This window comes from Taurulus bubalis, assembly GCF_910589615.1.
Source record: "Taurulus bubalis genome assembly, chromosome: 2".
NCBI classification, from domain to species: domain Eukaryota; kingdom Metazoa; phylum Chordata; class Actinopteri; order Perciformes; family Cottidae; genus Taurulus; species Taurulus bubalis.
The window spans coordinates 19,000,486-19,018,892 of NC_136590.1; the positions used below are offsets into that span (position 1 = coordinate 19,000,486).

At 44.5% G+C, this 18,407-nt stretch overlaps 1 protein-coding gene across 1 annotated transcript in view; it reads left to right on the forward strand.

The window, feature by feature from the left end:
• LOC306753653 (CASK interacting protein 2) overlaps positions 1 to 17,122 on the forward strand; it is a gene marked incomplete at its 5' end in the record, with an annotated part of 50,354 nt that extends 33,232 nt beyond the window's left edge. The window contains 12 exons of the mRNA XM_079237548.1: positions 323 to 440; positions 2,207 to 2,335; positions 4,510 to 4,596; positions 6,017 to 6,144; positions 6,319 to 6,400; positions 9,691 to 9,764; positions 10,775 to 10,885; positions 11,307 to 11,408; positions 11,578 to 11,716; positions 12,322 to 14,463; positions 14,560 to 14,782; positions 15,242 to 17,122. Coding sequence (XP_079093674.1) covers positions 323 to 440; positions 2,207 to 2,335; positions 4,510 to 4,596; positions 6,017 to 6,144; positions 6,319 to 6,400; positions 9,691 to 9,764; positions 10,775 to 10,885; positions 11,307 to 11,408; positions 11,578 to 11,716; positions 12,322 to 14,463; positions 14,560 to 14,782; positions 15,242 to 15,338 — 3,432 coding nt within the window. The 3' untranslated portion in view covers positions 15,339 to 17,122. The remainder of the gene's footprint in view (positions 1 to 322; positions 441 to 2,206; positions 2,336 to 4,509; positions 4,597 to 6,016; positions 6,145 to 6,318; positions 6,401 to 9,690; positions 9,765 to 10,774; positions 10,886 to 11,306; positions 11,409 to 11,577; positions 11,717 to 12,321; positions 14,464 to 14,559; positions 14,783 to 15,241) is intronic.
• Between the last annotated feature and the right edge of the window lie 1,285 nt (positions 17,123 to 18,407).

Sequence of the window (18,407 nt, forward strand, 5' to 3'; positions counted from 1 at the left end):
TATCCTGTCAGAAGGCAGAGGTGTTTGTTTTGGCTCTCTCATTAGGGACTTAAAAACATGCCTGGAGGAGTCACACACGTGACGTCCATACTTAGAGTCGGTGTGCAGTTGACAAGGGAAAATGTTATGAAAGCAAGTTCCAAATTCTTCCCCCACCTTTTTTCCCCCACTTTAACCAAAGCGCTCAGTCTTCACATGGTTGACTAATTTGTTCGAGACTGTTTGCGTTCCATGCTCTTGTCTAATGTGATTGTGAATCGTCGCGAGATTAGTGCTGCTCACAGCATCACAAACGTGCTCATGATTTATTGGTTGGTGTCAGGTCCTGGAGCAGCACTCAGACGGCCGGTGGAAAGGTCACATCCATGACACCCAGCGGGGGACGGACCGGGTGGGCTTCTTCCCCCCTTCAGTGGTGGAGGTCATCAGCAGACGAGCAGGTAGACAAACAAGCAGCTCACACATGCATAACGTATGCTGCTTCATGCAACACTACATTGTACTTTTTTATTATTAATTTCTTGTTATTTACACAGCCTTCGTCGAAACATTTACATTACATTACATTTCATTGAGCTGACGATTTTATCCAAAGTGACTTACAATAAGTGCATTCAACCATGAGTACAAACTCAGAACAACAAGAATCAAGAAAGTACAATTTCTTCAATAAAGTTAAACTACAAAGTGCTATCAGTAAGTGCCATTTAAGTGCTACTAAAGTGCTACTACAGTGCTACTTTCTTATTCCATGTGTAGTTGAATTTAGTTCCTCAGGACATGTTTTCTCCATAAAATCATATTCTATAAATCTAAAATTGCAGAATCTTAAAACATTGAAATAAAGTAATAATTCTATTTGATCACAATAATAAACATGACAAAAAAAAACACTCAATCATAGCGCCCTGGTTGTCACCTTCCCTCGTCCAGATTCTTTCCTCATTGTTTTTATGTTCGGACGTTGCAAAAAATGCTGGTGCAACATCGTGTGGTGACAGGGTTATGACTTGCCCCAGAGGACCCGATGTGAAGAGGGAGGAGGAGGAGGGTTCTGGCAGCTTGTGAGAAGTGCCAAAGTGCAAGAAAACGTCACAGTACGCCAAAGAGTAAAATGTAGAAGTACCGCTTACTACCGGCCCCCTTCAAGCACTGAAGGCCACTGAGATGATGTCGTACTCTGTCTATCACTCTTTGACAGAGTGCTGTTAAAAGGGCTAACCCAGGGCATTGGTTTTAACATATCTGGGCTAAGAATATATCTCGACACTTGTACACAAGCAGGATCTATCATGTTGGCATGGATGATCACTGGACGGTTCAGCATGCTTGTAAATCATCTGATTTAATCCCTTTGAATAAAAGGAATATTATCCCAATGTTTGTTTTGCAGCTGTAAAGCCACTGACATTCAAACAGCGGGACAAGCACAGCGAGGAGTCCAATAACAGCTACAGACACACACACACACACACACACACACACACACACACACACACACACAAACGCGTGTTCACTTCATTTCAAGTTCCTTAACAAGCCTGGAAACACACACAAACGTAGATATTCACACACAGAGACACACATTAATAGGATTACTATGGCCAGATTGCAAAGTGTCAGCTCAGTGCTAAAGCCCTCACAGTCTGCGCTGGGATATTGTGTGTGTGTGTGTGTGTGTGTGTGTGTGTGTGTGTGTGTGTGTGTGTGCGCGCGCGCTCATGCTTGAGGGAGAACAGACAAGAGAAAGAGAGTTTGACTTTAAGTCGGTGACAGGCTCTTTGCTTATGAGGCAAACTCAGTAGTGCGTGTGTGCGTGTGTGTGTGCCTGAGTTCTGTGATAATGTCAATGATGTCAGCAACTGTGGACCAACAACACACAAAGGAAAAGTAAGCCCTATAAGCGTCGCTGGTGATCTTACACTCTCTTTCAGCAGCCTCTTATGTAACATCAGTAGGGGATTTACGGTGAATTTGCTGGTTTTTAGCTGTTGTTCCAAATGCTCAATGAAGAAGAATATATGACAAAGTTAAAAATGTGTTCACAATACTTCCAAAGGGTGTTTTCTGTTGCCTTTTTCTTGTCTGTTCCCATACCTGTGCCCGCAGTTCGAACTGACAAAACACACATGCATGTACATGTACTTCTTTCTCTCACTCATGCATGCCATGCCATCCCAACCCAAACCTGTCTCCCTGACCCTAGGGGGCACTCTATCCCGGCAAGCCTCAATGACTAGCCAACGACAACACTTAACGTCCAGAGTTCCTCCCTCAAGCCATGGCTCCGCCCCTCAGACTGATGACTTATACATCCTTGGTTATGATCCTGCAGGTACGCACGCACGCACACACACACACACATACACATAAGAATACAATGGGTCTGGGCGCCCTCCTTTTTTTTAGGTGACTTATTTCTTGTTGGAAAGTCAGTCAAACAAATACAAAAGTGCAAAACAACTACTAAGAGACCTAATAGGACCACAAAGAGACACTGTACAACCTCCAAGAGACACGGTAAAACCACAATAAGGCGCAAAGTGACTAAAAACGATGCGGTTGCCAAGGTTAGTTTGTAAATTGTTTTGTTTCAAGTCATTTATTGAGTGAGTTTGGGAGGCAAGAGAGGACGGATCTGACTAACGGCTCAAAGTACTTGATGATGATAGAGGTGAGTGCTGCCGGGCGGTGGTTATTCAAGCAGAGGGGTATTATCAGTGGGCAGAGATCCTGGGCCTTTGTACCTCCTGATTTGGGAATGTCCGTACAGTATTCCTAGCTACAATGCCATTGATCTGTGGGTTTATCCTAAGTTTCTGATTGACATTTCCTTGCTCCATCTTATGGCCGTATTAAAGATCCTTTTTCTGCCCTGAGGAGTGAGGATCAAAAGCAAGGAGGCATCTCTGAGTAGCCATGAGCAAGCCTTCACTTTCTACATCGGTTATCGTCACATATGAGGCTAATAACTCCTGAGCGTCTGGTTTGACATGAGTTACATAATTTCAATTTCCCCTGAGATATTTAGCCTAATAAATAATTCCCATTGTTCAAAAGACACCAACGTTATATTCTGAGTGATTTAAATAATTAATTCACAATCAGAATACCAATAAATAAAGACGCAAATAATGAATAAATAATATAAATGCATTCTGCCAGTCGTAGAAATGCTTCCTGTCTCTCTAATTTACACACAGTGCACAGTATAAAAACAGAATGCAGGCTTTTATTCATGTGCAGGTGTAACAGGTAACAGGCTACAGCGAGAAAACACTGCAGCTCAGGCTTTGGTAACTGTGTGCCTTCATTAGTATTAGCACAGTACACATGTGTGCAGACACAAACTCCAACGTCTCTACAGCTGTTAAAGTGGACAGACGATCCATCTGTGATCAGCTGCTGCCATTCGAAACGGATGTCACTACACAGTGACGGAAAGGACGTTTCATTTCTCTAAGCACATATTTCCTCGCATGGTTAATTTCCTGCGTCTTTCCATGCATCCTCGGTGGGAGGGACTTGTATGCAAGGAGAATATCGTGGGGTCTATGTTGTTGTCCTAAAATATATCCTACTGAGGCAACCTCAAGTTCTGAAAAGTTAAGCCAATGTGGAAGTGCTTTAAAACTTGCATTCTCTCTATTGGCCACCAAGGGGTAACTCCTCTGGTTACAAAAATAAGTCAGATTGTATAGAAGTCTATGAGAAAATGACTACTTCTCTCCTGATTTATTCCCTCAGTAAACATTGTAAACATGAGTTTATCGTCTCAATCTTTAGTTTCAAATCTTCTTCGATACAGCATGATGTTCATTTAGTAAATTATGGTCCATTTAGAGTAAAATAGACGGTAAAGCAGGGTATGCTTTAGGGCGGGGCTACCTTGTAATTGACAGAGCTACCTACCAGGACGTCCAGTCTGGGAGTCGCCTTGTTTAATGTTTGCTTGTATTAAGCTCCACCCCCTTTCGTGTCACTTCCAGACCAAGATGACAACAGCAAAACGCTGAACTCAAGGCTTCAAAACCGTAATTCAACAAACCAAGGCACCGCTGTGATAACGGCCGATGTAAATTCCCTCCGGAGATAACGAGGATGGTATCTGATCATAGGAAGCTCTGGATATGACAGTGAATGAATAGCCCCTTCTGGAACAATAGCCGAGGGGGTTGAGCCAAGTCTTTAACCATAATTTTGCAGTTCTTACTGTCCCTTTTGAAAAGCCATCCTAATCCATCTTGTTAGGTCTTTGTTAAAGGTCTCTATATCGGAGGAGTGTGGTGGTGGGGCTTTTACATGTCTGTGCCCAGGGGCCCCTTGTCTCATAGTCCTTCCATGTTCCCAAGTTTCACAAGTTCCTCCCAAACAGCCTCCTGATCCCAGTCCCCTCTCGATCAACCCTCTGTTGCTCAGTGGCAGATTGATGCAGTAGGTCCTCTCCCGGCTACGGTGTCTGGGTCACACAGTGAGCGTGTGTCTAAAGTATGTGTGTGTGTTTGTTAGGTGCTCCACCTGACAGTCAGCTCTCTGCCCCAGCTAGTGCTGATAGCCCTGCTCAGGACATTTGGGTCCTCAGGAGCGCTCCCACTGGTAAGGGTGTGTGGTCCCAAACCCTGGCAGCCAACCAACCCTGTGTGAAGCTGTTGACCAGATCCCATCCCAGCTATGCTGATACCTGCCTCTTTAAAGAAGCTTATTCCCATCTGTATCCCTTAAAATCTCAGAGTCTTGACCTTGCCTTGCCCCCCCCACCCACCCACCCACCCAAATAATCCGGTAACCTTAACCTTTGACTTATCTTGCAGCAGTTATAATGGTAAGCAGCACTCTTTCAAGCCTTTTCTTCATGGTTGCTCCTGTATTGTGCAGCTACCTCCAACCTGAAAGCCTGCACAGCAAAATATGAAAAAAATTGCACTTTTGTTTTTATAAGCAAAGCGATAATGTCAGCTGATCACCAGATAATTGCAGAAATTGGCAACATTTTAAAGAACGTTTTTTTGGTAAAAACATTAATGCGCTTTGAGAGTTAGATAAGAGGATGGGTAGCAATCATAGCTAGAGCTTGGGTGTTGATTAGCTTAGCATAAAAGCTCACTAATTAGCATGTTATATCTTGTTTGTTTATTTCACACTAAAACGGTGTAAATATTTTGTGATTATATGGGGTGATGCATTCTGCAACTTTCATGCTGAACTGGATAAACTGTGGTTCCTTTATCATGTAACTCCCCCTAAAATCACACATCATTGATAAGCCAAACAAATTATATATAATTGGTGAATTCTCCACTTTGGACAGAGCCAAACTGCTTGTCTCTCACTATTTCCAGTCTCTAACCTAAGCTAAGCTAAGCTAAGCACCGAACACGCCCACAGACATGAGATTGGTAAAGATCTTTTCATTTAAAGGCTCAGTGTGTAGGATTCGGTGGTACCGAGATTGCAACCAACTGAGTCTCCTCCCTTTCCAAGACCATGAGGCCCAGATTCCAACCTTGCCATAATACCAATGACTTCAGGAGCAACAGAAGTCAGCCGGTGGCTGGTGGCACCACGGTTTTTACACTCTGTGGATCATGTCACCGTAGTTTTACAAGCATTGTAACATAAAACCGTGAAAGGCTCTCTCCAGAGCCAGTGTTTGGTTTGTTCGTTCTGGCCTACTGTAGAAACATTTCTTCGTTTCAGGTGATCGTACAGTAAGGAAAACATAGTTATGAGTATTGTACTCTATTTCAGCTAATAGTTCACCTGGAATCCTGCAGACTGTGCCTATTTAACTTTTGAATAAGAATGCAAACATGCGCATATCATAAAAGGCTGAACTAATCTTTTAAAATGGGTTAATAGGAATGACCTTTTCATTAAAATCTTTGCAGTGCAATACAATCTCGCTTTCCCTAACTATCAGTCTAATGTAAGTCTGATTCTACACCGTGATGTGATCTCTGTCTCTCTGTCTCTCTCTCTCTCTCTCTCTCTCTCTCTCTTTCTCTCTCTCTCTCAGGAGACAGAAACAGTGTTGGGAGTGCCGGCAGTGTGGGCAGCAGCCGCAGCGCTGGCAGCGGCCAAAGCTCAGAGAGCGGCCACAGACAGAATGGGATTCAAAATCGCCACAATGCTGACACTGGCAAGGTTAGATCTGCTCCGATTTCTCCATCGTGATTCATTTGTGTGAATGAACAGTTGAATACACAACACGATCTGACTTGGCATGTTGGATATTGTCTGCAGTGCACCTCAGGAATTCTAGAGATGTGGTGGTGTTTGTTGCATCTTCCTTCATCATTTTGTTATTTCTGTATGCAGCTGGCTCCCTCTGCTGGTGAATCAGGAGACCACCTCCACATTGCAGGAGCCGAGCACATCAAACAGGCAGATGGATCCACAGGTTGGTCAGAGAATAAAACATCTTCTGTCTCTGTCTCTTCTCAGCTCCTTTTTATATTAAATACATTTGATAATCAAGTAAAAAGCTCTAATTACAGAAATTAGAATAGATTACAAGGAAAAGGTTCATGTGATTCCCAGTGAGTCATGAGCTTTAATCCTTTTGTGGTGCCGTGAACTTGTGTTTCGATCTCGGCAGTCTTTGACTATTACAATATTTGAATATTACAAGTCCCTGCTGTGCTTTAGCTGCTGCTTCAAGCATGTAATTCATGTCATTTATTTAGTTTCTTTTGAAAAGCTTTGATAATGTTGGATAATGTTGCTTTTTTGTGAAATCTATTACTGCTGGTCATTCAAATCTTTCATTTGATTCATAAATGGTTACCCGTTTCCTCATCTGTTGGGAGTATTACTTTTTTTATGAAATATTATGACTTAAATAGTTTGACGATTTATACTATATTTTCTAAGTATTATCTTTGTTTTATCTTAATAGTGTGACTATTTCTAGAAATCTGACTTATTTATCATAACATGCGACATGAAATCCATATTACATCCTGATACTTGGATACATCTTTAGGACTCATAGCCAGGGCACAACAGCATCAAAGCCATAAATGATATTATTATTGTCTCGTTTTAAACATTACTGCACCTACTTGAGGAATGTGATTATAGACAAATGTAGCAGCAGTGTATTAGTTCTGGAGAGCCGTTATTGCTGCGAGTCTGAAAGGAAATGAGATGGGAGGAGAGAAAAAAAAGGCTGACCTCACCTCGCCACAGAAACCAATAAAACCACAATCCTGTCTCCACCACACAACCCATAAAAGCTCCCAATCACCTCTTCTAAGGAAACACTGCATGCTAGCAGAATGTGTTTTTGTGTGCGCACGGTTGTTATAGATCTGTACGGCAGGTGCAAAAACAAATCTTAGAAAAGCGCACATTGTGCAGTTCTTCTCTGGAGTGCTGAGAAGGGGCTTTGAACATGTTATGGAGTGACATGCTAGATGAAGCAGAGGCTCACTGTTGACCTCAGGCTGAATAGGAAGGTGGGTTAAAGTGAAGGAGAGAAGTGAGGAGTTGGAGGGAGGGGTCGTAGGGAGGGGACAAGAACAGAAGTAGAAAGAGCAAAAACACATTTGTGAAGTGACGGAGAAAGGAGGAATAAAGGGAACAGATCAGATGACCTCACTGGGAGAAATGTCTGCGTGACGGATAGGCAGAAGGAAGGATGAAGTGCCAAACATCAGGAGTTGTGCCGCTCTCGTTCCTCCTGATGGGTAAGAAGTCATGCGCAGGTTGTTTGATGTTTTGTCATGACTGTGGGGGACAATTAATGTCCTGTCTATCGATAGATTCAGTTGTTACCATGTGACCAGAGGAGGATAAAGTAGAGGCAGTGAGACAGCGTAGGTGAAACTAGAGAAAATTATCCTGGTGGACTGACACTCTTCAGAGGTTGAATGTTGAATTTTCCATCTGTCCTATATTAGTTTTTTTTCTTACCTACTGTTAAGACAGGTGCAACGAATATGTCAAAACAACACGCTCTTAAAAGGGTTTCATTCTAGATTGCTATCGATAAATAACAGAGTCAAATGTATTATTTGTCTTTGTGAAGAGCAACTGGCTTCTCAACCCAAAAGCTTCATCTCTTGCCCCGAGGCCAAATACCTCTCCACTCGGTGCTACGTTTTACTCTCTTGGGAGACAACGGGCCCCTGACCTTCACGGCAAAGTAGAGAGAGAAAAGAATCTGAGTAATTAAAACTCAGAAAGATAAGCAGTTGAGGTGGTTTGGCCTCGGGACATTTAGAGTCCTGGATTCACCAAGTAGTACTTCAAAAGTGTCGGGGGAAATACACTTTTTTGATGAAAAGATTGATACTCCTGTGTCGGTGTGTTTGGTACAGCACTGGAGTTAGCTTAGCTTAGCATGAAGACTGGAAGCAGTGGTAAACAGCTGGTATCGTGTATGTTTAGTCTGTACACAAATGGAGTCATAGTAGCGCCAAACCTGGCAACCTCACGGTGATGACGAGGCTCCGAGAAATCCCTGCGCCAAGAAATAGTTCCGGATCCGAACTCCCCCCTTAGAACAACAAATATATTTTTTACATTTCTGTGTAGTGACACCCAACATGTAAAACTTTAGACATTTAAGGAGGTGTATTTTTCAACTATGCACAGCGCCAGTCTAGCTTTTTTTCTCCTGCTTTATGCTAAGCTAATCACAGCTGGCTCAATTCTTTTATCTAGGGTTTAACTACCTCTGTATTAAACTTGTGATATCTCCAAGTATAAAGTGTGGAGCTGTTCAATAGACAATGAATGGTAGTTCCACAGAATGTTTGTTTGTACACAATGAGCTTTATTCTATTGTAGTGTTTTTAGTTGTGAAACAGAGAATTAACCATATACTCAGAACATTCCTCATCTGCTCTCTGTGCCATCTATAACACAAATGAAATGTCTCTGGAGCACACTTTATACATTTGAGTTTTTGGATTTAAGAGAGAGTAGGTCTTTTAACAATACTTTTGGACCGTCTGTTAGATCGTAGGAATAACATGTACACATTTTATAAAAGGGCGTAGTTTCCCTTTAAGGTGGAGGCAGATATATCTGCCTGTGTAAATGAAGCCCAAACTATCTGCACGGCTAGATACCACTAAAGTTAAGTGAGAATATATGATTTGGTTGAACTGACGCTTTTCATACTGTCACTTTTTTCTTTGGGGTTATCAAACGCCCTTGAACTTTTTGACTTTGCTCATCTATCTCAGCCACTCACTCGAGTGTATCCGTGGGTTCAGAACGGCGCTTCACAGACGATGATAATTAAACGGTAACTGGACCCTGTGGGGAGGGATGTCTGAAAGAGAGGGAGAAAAGATGAAAACACTTGGGCAACAGATGGGAGGAAAGGTGCATTCCTCAGAGATCTGTGGTAATGTGTCATGAGTGAACTAGAGATGAGTCACGAGTGTTCATGGAGTTTTCCGATCAGGTAGCTAACACACCTTCAAACACCTGTAGAGACCCAACAATAGCCACCACTCAGACAGAAGCAAGAAGGCTGACTCAGCATGACTTAACTTAGTTTGACAGGACTGATGTTGATGCGGACTATATTAGTGATTTGCTCAAATGTGTATAATTATTGTTCTAGCGCCGTCTACCTGTTTACCGTCGGGATGGGCTAAACCCACAGACACTCGCGATGAAGCTTGATGCAGGTTGTCGTCCTGTAGGACTGATCGTGTGTGTGTTTTCTAGGTGGTTCCCATCGGCAAGTCAACGGCACTCCCCAGAAAGGCTTTGTGAGGCCGGAACAGCTTCTGGAGGGCAAGGTGAGTTGAGTTCTACCCCACTAACATGATTAACATCTGGCTTCTGTCTCTCGTGGGAAAGGTTCAAATTGGCATTCATTTCCGGAACAAATGACTCTTCAATAGTCACTGCTGTTTTTTGGCTCCACCTCCTATTGGCAGTGATGGAAGCACGACCCCTTGGTGGATGTGCTCATTTTTGCCCGTTTTTCCAGTGCGATGCTATGTGTGTCACGGTTTGGGTTTGTCTTATTTTGTAGTCCGCGTCCTCTGTGTCCCCGCGCTTCCTGTTGTCTGCTTTGTCCCTGATTGCATATTCCTTTCACCTGTCCGTTTTCCAGATACCTCCTTCCCTGAGTGCCTTACCTCTGTTTGATTGTGAAGTCCTGCCTTCATTGTTTCCACCTGTGCGTCATTACCTTCACCCTCCCCTTGTATTTAAACCCAGTTTGTCTCCTGTCCCCTTGTCGAGTTGTACTGTGTGTGCCTGGTCCTACTTTTTGTTCCATTCTGTCGGAATCCTGTTTGTTTTGGAGAATCCTACCTGTTTTGGAAAGAATAAAGTCACTGTCTTTCACCACGCATCTGCATTTGGGTCCTCTCTCTGAGTCTCCCGTGACAATGTGACGCTAAGTGAATAATTAGTCAATTAAATCGGCAGGGATTTGGACAATTATTATAATTTATAAATGGTCCAAACATACGCTTAGTATGCTCTAATCAAAGCCATAAGTCTCCAAACGTTACCTCGCTTATCACTGTGAAACACTTTCATTCAAACTGGACAGAAACTCAAATATAATTCATCAAAACCCTCTTTGTTAGTTTTTCCACCGTTCCAACAAGCATCAACTCTGCTTTGCTTTGAGAGTTTGAAAGAGAGACCAAATAAAACGAATGGAGAAAGAAGAAGTAACCTCATAACGTTTTCACTATTTTCCGTTTGTAGTGCTTTTTGTTTTTGCCAGGTTTGACCATGTTTTTGTTTCTTTTTATGGAAAGAAATAAACATCCTCCCTCTCTGTTGTTAGGACTCTGAGGCCATCTACCAATGGTTGTATGAGTTCCAGTTGCAGCAGTACACATCGAACTTCATCACCGCAGGATATGATGTACCCACCATCAGCAGGATGACCCCTGAGGTGTGTGTGTTGCAATTAGCATTTTAGCATGATTTTTTTTTTTTCAAATTTAGATCCATTGTTGTTATTTGTGTTTATTAATTTGCTTGTTTTACTTTTTTGCAACACTTTTACTTGCTGTGCTCATTTAGCCATCGTACTCATCTCTGTTGCCCATTTCTTTCCAACTTCTATCTCCATACTTTTTTTGCTTGTCTGCATAGTTTTCCTTCATATGCATCGTGTCATATTGAGAAATAACAGCCAAGGAGTGAACCGCCCTTTTATGAAATAACTATAATATAATTCATATAATGAATACAGTACAATTAATATCCATTGTACTGTAAGCAGTCAATGCCCAATATTTGAAAGATGAACGGTCTAAATATATGTAAATGTTTTGTATTCACCGGCTGCCTACATGTATTTTGTTCGTCAGGACCTGACGGCCATCGGAGTGACCAAACCGGGCCACAGGAAGAAGATCTCAATGGAGATTGGCAAGCTGAGCATCCCTGAGTGGCTGCCTGATTACATCCCTGTGAGGAATCGCTCTTGTGTTGAAACACTCTTATATGCAGCTACTTCTTGTGTTGTAAAACTGGTGTCTGGGCTATTAAGGATACACAATTGATGCTGCTTCTTAAAATCAGCAAAGCACAACATCCAAGATGAGTCTGACTCTTGTCTGGTCTGTTTGCTTCTCTCAGCCGGACCTGGGCGAGTGGCTGAGTGTGATTGGACTGCCTCAGTACCAGAAGAGATTGTGTGACAATGGCTATGACTCCATTACTATCGTCAAAGACATCACCTGGGAGGACCTGCAGGAGATAGGCATGACCAAACTGGGTGAGGAATTACACCGGACTTCTATGAAACTTCCTGGGGATTTACACGGCTTCCCCGAAAGAATGATACTGTTTTTCTTTTTTTACCGTTTACTCTTCAAATCCATTCATGTTCATTCTCTTTTGTGCCTCCAAACAAACATTACTCTGCACTAGAGATGCACCGATTCCAATTTCCTGTTATTGAAAAGTTTGACCTGCAGATTACGATTAGCTTTCTCAGACTAACCGGACAAACGTTTTACACCACTGTCCTGAAACCGTTCCAAAAAGTAATTTCATTTCATTTTTATTACTTTGTATGTATTTCATCAAACAATGAGGAAATTAATGATTTTTCATTTTAATTATACGTTATAAGCTTCTTAGAGCTAGTGTTAGTAAGTTCAACGGGTCAAAATTCCCTCTCTAATATCTATGTTATATTGCTCTGAAAACATATCCTTCAAACAGCTGTATTTATTGAAGTCTCTTGCCAAAAATTTAATTTTACAAGATCACAGTTGAACGGTCAAGAAGGAACTTTTACATCCGAGAATGTTCATGAGAGGACGCTCTGTGTTCTACATTCAGCTGATCGTAGTGTTCACTTTCTTTCTGATTCAGGCCACCAGAAGAAGCTAATGTTAGCAGTGAAGAGACTCTGCGACCTGCAGCGCTTCCGTAATCATGCCGACAGAGCTGGAGGCGGGACTCTCCGACGGAAACCCCCCGCCGCCCTGGAAATGGTGGCCATTGAGCACACGCACAATGTGCAGGCTCACGCTCCTCCTGACGACTGCTGCCCCTCCCCTCGGACCCCCAGGGCGCTCCTCTCCTTCCAGGACAGCGAGTTGAGCGCCGAGCTGCAGAGCGCCATGATGGGCAGAGCCGGGGGAGGAGCCGCCGAGGCGTTCGGCATCAGGGGTGTGCCCTCTGCAGCGGCTATGTCGGCCATGTCGGTCAGCCAGGAGAGCATTAGCGTGCGATCGCGTGGGTCAGGGAATTCCGGAAATTCAAGTTCGGGGTATTCTCAAGATCACCAAGCTGCAGCGTCTTCAGACAGGATATCCAGCCGGTCAGAGGAGAGTCTGGGGAGCGGCGCGGGGGAGGAGGCCGGTCGAAGTAGACAGAGACCCACAGAGATGTGGGAGCACCTGAGTCGCTCTGCTACCCCCAACAAACTCCCCTTCTCCCCTCTGACTCCTCCACTAACACCCAGCAAGATGCCCCGCTTTGCCTACCCGGCCGTCCCACCCAAGACCAAACACTTCCAGTCCCCCAGCCGCCTCCATCAGCCCACGCCCTCCTCCCCTTCCTCTCCGTCCCCGCAGCCTTCGCCCACACAGAAGGCCTTCAGTTACCTCCATGCCCAGGCGGCAGGCGTCAATGGGGCTCCGTGGGGGCTCGCCAAACCTCTGGCTGGAGCGGTGCCTCTGCTGGGACCCCGGCCTGGACCTGGCCCCACTGGTGACGCCCAGAGGGGCTCACACAAAAAGCGCGCCCAAAGCCTGACTCGCTACGCTCTGTCTGACGGCGAGCCGGATGACGAAGACGAGCTCGCTCCCCACTGCACCTCTGCTTCCTCTTCAGCCATGCCCTCCTACGCCACCCTGTCGCGCAGGCCAGGACGCGGGCACACGAGCGCCTCAGGGATCCAACGGCACATCAACCGCAGCCAATCGTTCGCCGTGCGATCCCGACGCAAGGGCCCACCGCCGCCACCGCCCAAAAGGATGAGTTCGGTAAGTGGCAGCCCGGTACGCCAACCAGGAAACGAGAAAGTGGTGGAGCCAGAGGTGAAGCAAGGGGCGGAGCTGGAGGGCTCTGTGAGGAGCATCGCAGCCAGGCTAGAGGGAAGCAGCAGCTGCAGTCCATCCCGGAGGATAGACATCCCACCAACTCATATCCAAGTTTCACCTGTTTTCATCCCCGTTTCTTCTCTGAGTCCACATGGGATGAGTCCTCGCATCATACTACAGCACTACAAACCTGTCCCTGCCCTGGGCTTGGGGGGCCTGAGGAGGACGGGTAGCGAGAAGACAGAATTGGAGACCGCCAGACAAAGAGCTGGAGGCACGGAGGGAGCACTCGAAGACAATGCAAGGAAAGGGGAAAGAATGTCGAAGAGTGCTACGGCGTCTCCAAGGCACAGCTCCGGTGGCCACCTCCCTTTCGCTGAGGAAGGCAACCTCACTATCAAACAGCGGCCCAGGACAGTGGTTGTCCCCCATGCGGATGCCGAAGTCAAGACCCCGAGCAGCCTGGAGCTCCCAGAGTTCAATCTGAAGGAGTCGGACACGGTGAAAAGACGACACAAACCCAAAGACTCATTGACACCTGAGGAGGCCGCGTCCCCCAACAGAGAGTACAAACACTCGCAAACCAACAGTCTCCACACACCCAGCGACGTCAGCGACGATGAATCTCAGAGGCCGGGGAACGTGTTCCGTAGAGTAGGCTCCCTTGGAAAAGGCCCAAAGCCTCCAGTGTCCTCGAAACCTTCCAGTCCTCTCAAACAACCGGCCAACAGCAAACCGACAATCTCCCGAAAATCTGTCTCTTCGGGACTTAGTGGCCAAACAGCCATTCCGAAACTAACCAGCGTACAGATTCACACAGTCTCCCCAAAGCTGGGCGCCATCATACACACACAGACAGGTGTACCCGGCCCCACACCTGTGAACCCACAGACGGTGATGTCCAAACCAGAGAGTCCACAGAAATCAAGACTCCCTCAGCCCGGCATGGTCCCGGCATCAGCAGCAGGTAACACTGACCAACTAACAAAATCTGCCTCACGAATGAACCATATTTTGTCCAATATTTCTAAAATAATGAATCCCCCACTTATTGTTCCCGCAGGACTGAACCTCATTTTGGTCCAGAGTGTTGCGTTCGCCGCTCCGGCCCCTTCGTACCCCACCTCGGCCCCAGCCGGTCAGGCAGGGAGAGCGGCCACATCCCTGTCTGGTGCGGCTGGTCTGGAGGTGCTGGCTCACAAGAGGCTGGAGCAAACCAGTACGTCGCTGGAGGCGGCTCTCAAAGTGGTGGAGAACAAACTGGCACAGGGGAGCAGTGTGGACAGGTGAGCGCCACCGATCTACACCGCGATGTCGACAAATTAACTTTGCACACGTCACGCCTTTCCTGCTTCTTGACACAAGAGGGAAAACTCACACAGCTCCCATTGCCATGACTCATCCAGGGGTTTCCATAAGTTACCTGCAGTCCGGGTCAAATGTTTTAACACTATTCAACGGGTGGGGTTCGCACGGTCTTCCTGAGAAACTCAACTCGGGACATCCGCACGGTATGGGAGGTAATGCGCCGCTGTAGTTCAGCTCAGAAAGAGACGGAAGGGGCGAAGGTAGCTCAAGACCTCTGTGAGCGTTAGATCACTTCACAAAGGGTAGTCTAGTATAATATAGTATGTCGTAAACATTCAAACATTGAATGAAATCCTGTGTGGGGGATCAGCGAAGTACGACATAACTTAACTCTACAGAGTTCCAGCAGGCTTGTAACAGTCTTGTCCGTTCCACAGTGGCAGCGGCTCAGTGAAGGCGGCGGGGAACATTCTGGACGACATCGGCAGCATGTTTGACGACCTGGCTGACCAGCTGGACGCCATGTTGGAGTGACCCTCCCGAGTCCCTGTCCGAGGGGAGCGATGGACGAACATGGAGACTGAGAAGCCGGCGAGCAGGAGATTAGGACAGTCCTCTGACGCTGGTGACAACAGAGACGGTGGAGGTACTCAGTTCCTCTTCGTGACTGGGTGGATCAATACAAATAGATACTTTATTTAACCCTGGGGGGAGATACTCAAAGTGCACATTTGAGGATTTCCTGCACAACCTTTCCGCAATATTGCCCAGTTTTTCAACGCGAGCACTTCGCCTTAGGACACACACCTGGGAATGTTATTGGAGCAACAATAGACAGCAGCTTCCAGACGTTCGTGTGTGTGTGTGTGTTCATTCTATTATCACTAAAGGGAATGAGGGTCCATTTTCTTCATGTTACCTGTAAATGTATCTATGAGTCTCTGGTGACACTGTGTATGTGTGTAGTCGGATATCTTTATACTGAGTATATTTATACTATATATATATATATATATATATATATATGTTTTGTTTTTTTTAACAAATGGAGTTCCTCTTGACTGTTTCAATCATTCTAGTGTATATTAGCATAACTGTTATATATATTTTTGCTGCTTGTTGTCTATAACGTGGGGAAAATATTGTTTATTGTATTTAAAGATGCATATTCCTGATATGATTTGACACGTTGTTGCTTTTTTACCAAAGTCTTTTATTCTCTTTAGGAGGCACATTTTGGGGCTTCTCTCAGCACAAAGTGAGGAAACGTTCTTTCTTTAAAGCGTTTCAGTGAAAGATGTGTACCAGACTGTGGAGCTCAGTTCACCTCCCACTAACGGTTTGGAAGGTTTTAAGCTCGCCTCAGGGTGCTATGAAATGAATTCACTGTAAGTAAAAGTACTGTAAGTGTGCCGTTTTCAAAGAATGGGAGATGCTTTTAAACATTTCCTTTTAAACGTGGACTGTTACAAAGCAATTCAAGCAAAGTCAACCGTCTGAAAGGATATGTGCACCGTTCAAAGTGACTGAACACGGTAAGAGATCGGGAGCCTGGAGTGCGACACCGGAATAATTCATGACTTTTACATGTGTATTTATGATCAATGATTCCTTTTTAACATGCCATCCTAAAAATCTGAATTCAAATAGCATTTTAAGTGTGCAGTATAAAACTGAAAGTATAAAGAAATCAACTGCTCAGGGCATGCTGGGTATTTGTTTCCTGTGTGAGTATAGAGTCACTTAAAACCCATGAAGCAGCAGCAAGAGCTCTGATTGGCCAGACGCCTGGCACTAAAGCAGCTCGGCCAATCAGGGCTTCCAGTGTTGGACTTGTAGCGCACACATCTTAAAAGGAAAGACTTGTCTTTAAATGGGAGCAATCTCGAAAAGTTATGAGATGCAATCTGATTTAGAGACGGACTAAGAAAATATGTATCAATTAGTTTTTAAAGGGACCAGCTGATCACCAGTGTTTCACTGCCCACAACTATGCTTTTATTATTAATCTTCACTTTCAGTCATTGACCCAATGCCATACTACGCTCATCGTGCGGTTCAATGTCTGTCTGTGAGCCATCCAGTAAAGAAAGCCATCTTTAATCCTATATTAGTTTTTACAAATGCACTCAGTTTTGTAAACAGCCCTCAGAAAGTTCTGTTTTGCACTGTTGCTATGTTTTCGAGATTGTGAGGTGTGAGCATTTCATAAATCAAAACATCTTTTAGCACTATTGATTCCTCCGTTCTATTTTTGATGTATGCCTGTTTGTTTTCAGCAACATTTCCATTGAATTCTGTATCATCCTGGAAATCATTAAAAGGAGAATTTGTATTGAGGGAGTGTCCAGATGTATTCACATGAGAAAATTCAAACACAAAATTGTTAACATAATGATTTGTGCTTCATTTCTTGTCAAATTACTGTTTCCCAGGTGAGGAATTTACTGCATTACAAACCAGACTTGATCCAATGGTTCATTTGTATGCATTCTACAGCATCAGTAGCTTTATAAATTCACACGGTAAGTCTTGTATGCGATACTCAGACCAACTGATGCAGATAATAATTCCTGCAATTTCTGCAGAATCCAAACATTTACTGAGGAGCTCAATTTCTCTCAAGTCTGTCAAATACATGCTATTCAAAGTAATTGTATAGCACATATTGAAAAAAAAATCTTAAAATAGAAAATTGTAATAAAGGTCATTAAGGCATATACAAAAAAGGCACAAATAAGTATGTAAAAAAAGAAAGACAGCTTTGTCCTCGCACACAATTTGGCCTTAGAAAGAATCTTCAACCTTTAAAAAAAAAAAAAAAAACTGAAACATATGTATTACTAAACTCATTTAATCAGGTGAATCCAAATTTAGGGGTGATGTCACAAAATATAACAACGGACATCCGAAGCTGTATTCCAAAACCGTCATAGAAGCTTCCATCTAATGTAAGAACAAGGACCTTTGGTTCAGCCCTACGAGACGAGGGCCTCACTGGTTCAGAACCATGGACAGCGCTGCTTGCTGTGCTTTAATATTTTCATCATACACGCACAAGGGCACTGGTTTTATAAGTTAGATCATTAAAGACGCCTCCTGTGTTTCCCTGACAACACGCACTGCAACAGCAAAATTCGCTAAGAGCCGGATTAACCTTGCCTGTGCAAACCGCTCAAATCCGGGTCCTCCTCACTGAAATCTCCACAATGAGACCACAATGGTGAATTTTCTTTGACTCGCAGGACATCCCCAATCCTTTGCCTTCCCAGCTCCCTCCAGTTTCCATTTCATGAAGGCAAATCAATGTCTAAATCCGCGAGCACAAATGAGATTCCCGCGTGCGTGCGTAGAGGTCCGGCGCGTGCAAATCAAACAGCAGCGCACGCATAATATTTATGTCGCTCAGCGCAGAATATCTCTGCAGCCTGCGAGGAGAAAAGCACGAGGCGGCCCCTAGCGCGAGACTTGTATCACTGCACTTTAGTGCACTGGCAAGGTGTTACCAGTGATGCTGATGAGCGCAGGCGTTTATACACAAAAAGAATAGGATGTTAAAAAAGGTAAAACAATTAAAAAAGAAACAATATAGAATACAGTCAC